Source organism: Mus caroli, chromosome 14 (assembly GCF_900094665.2).
Source record: "Mus caroli chromosome 14, CAROLI_EIJ_v1.1, whole genome shotgun sequence".
Lineage (NCBI taxonomy): Eukaryota > Metazoa > Chordata > Mammalia > Rodentia > Muridae > Mus > Mus caroli.
In genome coordinates this window covers 81,665,097-81,672,250 of record NC_034583.1, presented here as the reverse complement: position 1 = coordinate 81,672,250, position 7,154 = coordinate 81,665,097, and the positions used below count along the sequence as shown (strand labels likewise).

Sequence of the window (7,154 nt, the reverse complement as noted above, 5' to 3'; positions counted from 1 at the left end):
GAGGAAAAGGGCTACAGCGGGAGTCACAGTATGGATCTCAGAGGGGAATGACCGAAATCAAGGCATAAGGCAGAATTCATCATGGTGATCATGGTGGTTAGACAGCTCCCCCATAAGGATGCGCAGACAATTTCTCAGCTGTAGCTCCCTAAGCTTTTTCTGGATCTCTCTCATCTCCTCCATGAACATTTCCATATCATCTCCATCTCCACCCAATCCGTCATTCATCTGCCTGTGGAGAATGGCCCATCGGAAGTTAGGGTCAAGTCGGCGAGCCTGGCCTCTTTGGTGGTGGTTGTGGTTGTAGTTGTGGTGGTTGTTGTTTGCAGCAGGCTGGTGGCCCTCACCTCCTCCCACAGGGCGGTCTTCCTGTCCATTCTGCAGGGGCTGCTCCATCTCTTCGTTTTCCTGGTGGACATTGGCCATGATGAGATTTTCTTTCCTGGTTGTAATTCTGGGCCTATCCCTTGCGGAGTAATCCTCCTGTTAATTCCCGTTGCCACCTGGAACTCGGCTTCCAGTAGACCTGCCCCCGCTCCCCTCAGGCCCGGGCCCGCTCCAAGCTGCTGGCCAGACACTCATGAAGACTGCACCCAAGGCTGCGTCGCTCTGCAGCCCCGGGTCACAAGTACTTCTTGACCAGGGCAACAGTGTTCAGTTTGGTGTCTGCAGACATGATGTATCTATCCCTGAGTGGGGCAGTTCTCTGGTTAAACCTTCCTTTAATCTCTGTTCTGTTTTTTTGTCCCTGTTCTTCTTTTAGGCAGAAACATTTCTGGGTTCAAAACAAAACAAAAAAAAAGAAAACAAAAACAAAAAACTTTGAGATTGGTAGGTGGCTCCATCCCTCAACCAGAGGCCTCTCCTATCTACTGGAGGTGGTCTCCACAGGATCTATCTCCCCCTTCTCTGTGCACTGCAGCTAAAGTCAATCCATTAGGGTCCTAGGAGTCTGCATTTCTCTGGCATCTGGGACACTCCAGTGACTATCCCCAGATCCTCATTCCTCATGCTACCTATTTTTATTCTATTTCCAGACCCTCTCTGTACCTCTCTCATATCACCGTTATTTCCTCCTCTTCCTTTTCCCCTTCCTTGTCCTCCTCTCCTTCCAAATCCCATAATCATCCTATTCCCCCCTCAATGCAGAACTGAAGCATCCACCCCCTGATCTTCCTACCTCTATGCTCCATGTGGTCTGTAGGTTGTATAATATGTATTGTGAGCTTTTGGGTTAGTATCCACCTAGTGAGTAAATACAGTGTTTGTTTTTCTGTGTATGAGTTACCTCACTCAGGATGATATTTTCAAGTTCCATCCATTTGCCTGCGAATTTCATGAAGTCATTGTTTTTAGTGGCTGAGTAGTATTCCATTGTGTAAATGTACCACATTTTCTATATTCATTATTCTATTGAGGGCCAACTGGTTTCTTTCCAGATTCTCCCTACTATAAATAGGCTGCTATGAAGATAGTGGAGCATGTGTCCTTGTTATATGTTGCAGTATCTTCTGGGTATATGCCCAGGAGTGGTATAGCTGGGTCCTCAGGTAATACTATGTCCAATTTTCTGAGGAAACGCCAGACTGATTTCCAGATGTACTTAGTACAACTACATGAAAGCACATGCAACATCATAATCAAAGGGAGTAAAAGGTGAAGAATTACTCATGGCTAATAGGCTTGCCAAAATTACTACATAAAAATTGATACATGTGTAGTAAGATATGTAACTTATATATGAGTGGATATTTAGATGAAAGGATAAATGACAACTAAAAATACAAATGGTGGTGGGAATGCATAGAAATGGCACTACTCAGACAATGCTCATTAATAATGGTTTGATACTAATAAAGGAGATTGAAAATCTTTTGTAGTTCATATAAAATTAATACAGAAATATTTATAGTAGCTTTATATGTAACAGACAAACTTGAATCCAGATAACCTACAAGTGGAAAAAAATTACACACTCTATATGCTTGAAATTTGGCTCAGCAATATGAAAGACTTAATTTTCGATTTTTTCATTGCTTTTTAAAATAACAAAACAATAAAATGTTTTCTTATTATTGTTCAGAGATTAAATAAGGACTTTTATTGTATGAACTAGTTATAGACCACATGTAAATATTTACCCAAAAATCACCTGCACAACATACTATCCAGAATTGCTAAACTATGGAATCAATATAACTATCTAACTTCACAGTAACGGATATGGAAAATAAAGTTTACACTTTATTAGTTGCATTCTTTATAACTAAAAAGGAAGTGGAATTAGATTATTTGTAGGAAAATAGGTGTTATTAGAGATTGTAATATTAAAAATGCAATCTCAGAGAGATCAAAACTATTTTGATTGGTAGGTACTCCTAGACGTTGTATATACAAAATTATATATGCATATATAATATACCCATATATATATATATATATACATGTGTGTATATACATATATATACACACATATATATACACACACACACACACACACACATATATATATATATATATATATATACACATACATGTGTGTGTATATATAATGTGAAAATAGAAGCAAAGCAGTGTAGAGAAAATAGAATGCATATTGATATTAGAAGAAATGGTAAGGTATGGGAAGAATACATTCCAAATTCTTTCAGGGACTTGAAGTTCTTGACATACAGATCTTTCCCTGGCTTGCTTAGTGTTACTATTATTTGTTGCTAGTGGGAAGGGTATTGTTTGCCTAATTTATTTATCAGCCCATTGATCATTTGAATAAATGAGGGCTATGGATTTCTTCACTTGGTGTCTAGCCTCTTCGCTGAAGTTGTTTATCAACTAAAAGTTCTCTGGTAGAATTATAGGGTCACTTATCTATATTATCATATCATCTACGAATAAGATGACACTTTTTCTTTCCAATTTGTATCTTCTTGATCTCATTTTGTTTTCTTATTGCTCTAGCTAGAACTTCAAATACTATACTGATTAAATAGGGAAAAAGGGACAGATTTGTCTAGTTCCTGATTTTAGTGATGTTGATCTAAATTTCTCTCCATTTAGCTATGGCTATGGGCTTGCTGTGTATTGCTTTGTTATGTATAGGTATGGGCCTTGTATGCCTGATCGGTCCAGTATATGTAACTCAAAGAGGTATTAGGATTTTTTTTGTTTGTTTGTTTATTTTGTTTTGTTTTGTTTTGTTTTTGAGTTTTTGAGACAGGGTTTCTCTGTGTAACCCGGGCTGTCCTGGAATTCACTCTGTAGACCAGGCTGGCCTCGAACTCAGTATCTGCCTGCTTCTGCCTCCCAAGTGCTGGGATTAAAGGCTTGCACCACCACTTACTTCCCTGCAAGGTGTTAGTTTTAATCAAAGACTTTTATTGGAATTATGGAAATGATCATATGTTTTTGTTTTTTCCTTTGAGTTTCTTTATATAGTGGGATACCTTGATGTATTTTCATATATTGCACCATACCTGCATCCCTGAGATGAAGCCTACTTGATCATGGTGAGTAATGCTTTTGATGTATCCTTGGATTCATTTTGGGAGAATTTTATTGAGTATTATACAGATGTTCATGTGAAAAATTTGTCTGACGTTATCTTTCTTTGTTGATTATTTATGCAGTTTATATATCAGGGTTATTGTGGCCCCATAGAATAAAGTTGGTACGGTTCCATCTGTTTCTATTTTGGAAACTGCTTGAGGACTGTTAGTGTTAGATCTTCTTTGAGTGAGTGGTAGAATTCTGTGCTAAAATCTTCTCTCAGTGAACATTTTATTTTGAGGGCAGTGGATTTTTTTGTGACTACTTTTATTCTCTTAGGTGTTATGGGACTATTTAGATGGTGTACCTGATCTTGACTTAACTTTCCTAAGTAGTATCTGCCTATTAAATAATCTGCTTTATTTAGGTTTTCAGTTTTTTTACATTATACACTTTTAATTAAACCTAACTTTTTTTTTTTCAAATTGGCTCAGTTTCTGTTGTTATATCTCTCCTTTCAATTCTGACTTTGTTTATTTGTGTACTGTCTCTCAGCCTTTTAGCTGTCTTGGCTAATGGCTTGCCTATCTTGCTTTTATTGATTCTTTGTATTGTTCTCTTTGATTCTATTGATTTATTTTAGCCCTAAACTTGATTATTTCCTGCCTTCTTCTCCTCTTAGCTGTGTTTCCTTCTGTTTGTTCTAGTGCATTCAGGTGTGTTGTTAAGTTGTTAGTATGAGATCTCTCCAAGTTCTCTGTGAAGGCACTTAGTGCTATGAACTTTCCTATTAGCACTACTTTCATTGTTTCCCATAACTTGGTGTATGTTATGCCTTCATTTTCATTGAATTTAGAAAGTCTTTAATTTCTTTATTTCCTCCCTGACCAAGTGATCACTGAGTAAAGAGCTGTTCAGTGTCCATGAGCATGGAGGTGCTCAGTTGATTCTGTTGTTGTTGAAGTCCAGATATGATAGGATGCAAGGGGTGTTTTTAATATTTTTATATTTGTTCACACTTGCTTATTGACTGAAAATATTTTCAACTTTGGAAATGCGGTGCTGAGAAGAAGGCATATTCTTTTCTGTTTGGGTGAAAGTTTCTGTAAATATTTTTTGGATGCATTTGTTTCATAAAATTAGTTACTGTTTCAATGACCTGTGAGTTAGTGAGAGTGAGGTGTTAATAATAACACCAATATTATTGTTTTGATCAATGTGTAATTTAAGCTTTAATAATATTTCTTTTATGAATGTGGGTGCCCTTCCATTTGGGATATAGATGTTCAGAATTAAGACACCATCTTGGTGGATTCTTCCTTTGATTAGTATGAAATGTCCTTCCCATCTCTTTTGATTTCTTTTGGTTTAAAGTATCTTTTATTAGATATTAGAGTAGCTACTCTAGTTTATTTCTTGTTTCCATGTGTTTGAAACCGTTTTTCAGCCCTTTACTCTGAAGTAGTGTCTATTTTGTTGCTGAGGTGTGTTTCTTTTATGCAGCAGAATGATGGCTACTGCTTATGTTTCCACTCTGTAGGCCTGTGTCTTATTATTGGAGAATTGAGTCCATTGATGTTGAAAGATATTAATAACTAATGATTTTTAGTTCTTGTTCTTTTGATGTTGGTGATGGAACTGTGTGAGTGTGTGTTTGTGTATGTGTGTGTGCTTCTCTTTTTATGATTTTGCTCTGATATGATTAATTTCTTGGATAAAGTTGCCCTCCCTGTGTTGGAGTTTTCCTTCTAGTATGACTGCTTGATTACTAGAAAGATATTGTTTAAATTTGGTTTTGTCATGATATATCTTGGTTTCTGCATCTATGGTGATTAAAAGTTTTGCTGAATATGGTAGACTAGGCTGACAGCTGTGGTCTCTTAGGGTCTGTAAGACACCTGTTGTGGCTTGTCTGGCTTTTAGAATCTTTGTTATAAAGTCAGGTATAATTCCAATAGATCTGCCTTTACATTATTTCCTCTTGACCTTTTGCATCTTTTGATGGTCCAAGTTATGTCTCACCACTGGGGTGTGTGGAAGCTGCTTGGTGAAATGAAATTCAACAGCACTTTGCCACATTCCTTCCTCTCTGCCATCCCATTGTTATTTCATAGCACACTGATACCCACTAAGGTGAGGAGAATGCAGACTAAGATAGTGACAACAGCCAGTCCTCCTCCAGGTGAGAAACCAAGCCCAGGCTAGGGCCAATGCTTTGATTCCCATAGTTCTGTACACACAGACACCAAGAGAAACCTGGAGGAGATGAAGCAGGGGGATGGAGGAACAGGGATGAGGAATCTGGCTTAGCTGAGGGTTGACTTTCGGAGTGAAAGGGAGCCTCTTGTGGAGATTTAGGTGGTGAGGCTCAGTAATGAAGGCTTTGCCCACAGTGGTCCTTGAAGGAGACAATTTTTGGTTGTGGCAGGATGCATACATCATACTCAGGGTGATCCAGAGATTAAATACTTTTTCCAAGAAGGAATGTCAGGGAAGGGAAGCTTATTGGCTCAACCCTCAGAGGCCATCTAGATAGTTTATAAGCATGTAGAACTCTGTGGTCTCTGCTTCATGACCACATGCCACAGTCTTCTTTTTAGGGATGTTGTGGTTACTTCTTTCAAAACAGGAGTAGATTCAAATGCCTATTGTTCTCAATTATGAGAATTGCTGAATTTCCTTAATCTGCTCAACCTTGCCAGTTTTTCTGTCTGTCAACATGATTTGTCTTGCCCCACAGATTTCAAAATTCTTTATTTGTTGTGCACATTTAGTGTTTTGATTATTACGTGGCAGGAAGATTTTCTTTTATGATTACATTTATTTGGTGTTCTATAAATTTCTTGTATGTTTTGGGGCACATCTTCCTTTAGGTTAAGGAAATTTTCTTTATGATTTTGTTAAAGATATTTTTCTGGGCTTTTGAACTGTGAATCTTCTCCCTGTTCTATTTATTCCTATAATTTTTAGATTTGGTCTTTTCATAGTGCCCAAACTTCCTATATCTTTTATATTAGAAACATTTGGTATTTTCTTTGACTGCTGTATCAATTTCTTCTATTGTATCTACTATATTTGGGATTCTGTTTTTCATCTTATATTCTGTTAGTGATGCTTGTGTCTGTAATTCTTGTTTTCTTTCTTTTCTTTCTTTCTTTCTTTCTTTCTTTCTTTCTTTCTTTCTTTCTTTCTTTCTTTCTTTCTTTCTTTTTTCTTTCTTTCTTTCTTCCTTCCTTCCTTCCTTCCTTCCTTCCTTCCTTCCTTCCTTCCTTCCTTCCTTTCGTTTTCTACCTTCAGGGTAGCCTCCTTTTTTTGTGCTTATGTTTCCACTTTAAGGTCTTGAACACTTTTATTATTTTCTTCACTGGTTTTATTGTATACTCCTCTATTTCTTTAAGGTATTTATTAGTTTCCTGTTTAAAGGCTTCTACAGGTTTAGTTGCATTTTGCTGTATTTCTCTATGGATTTATCTTTTCCTCTTTAAAGGCCTCTACCATTGGAAATGTAATTGAGGAAAACATGTAATAAAAATATTAAAAAAAATAAGATTTAAAGTCATAGTCTTTCTCTTCAGCTGTGTTAGTATTAGTATATCCAGGGCTTATTGTAGTAGGAGATCTGTGTTCTGTTGGTGCCACATTGCATTGGCTTTGTTGATTATATTCTT

General features: G+C 37.1%; 1 protein-coding gene across 1 annotated transcript; it reads right to left on the bottom strand.

The window, feature by feature from the left end:
* Window positions 1–57: 57 nt before the first annotated feature.
* On the bottom strand, window positions 58–435 carry LOC110309943 (protein BEX3-like). The gene has a single exon (XM_021182690.1). It carries the CDS (start codon window positions 424–426, stop codon window positions 58–60), a length of 369 nt encoding a protein of 122 aa, XP_021038349.1. The 5' UTR covers window positions 427–435.
* Window positions 436–7,154: the final 6,719 nt, after the last annotated feature.

Bases quoted from the DNA above. Each gene is read 5' to 3' on its own strand.
- LOC110309943 (XM_021182690.1), bottom strand. From the start codon at position 426: ATGGCCAATGTCCACCAGGAAAACGAAGAGATGGAGCAGCCCCTGCAG.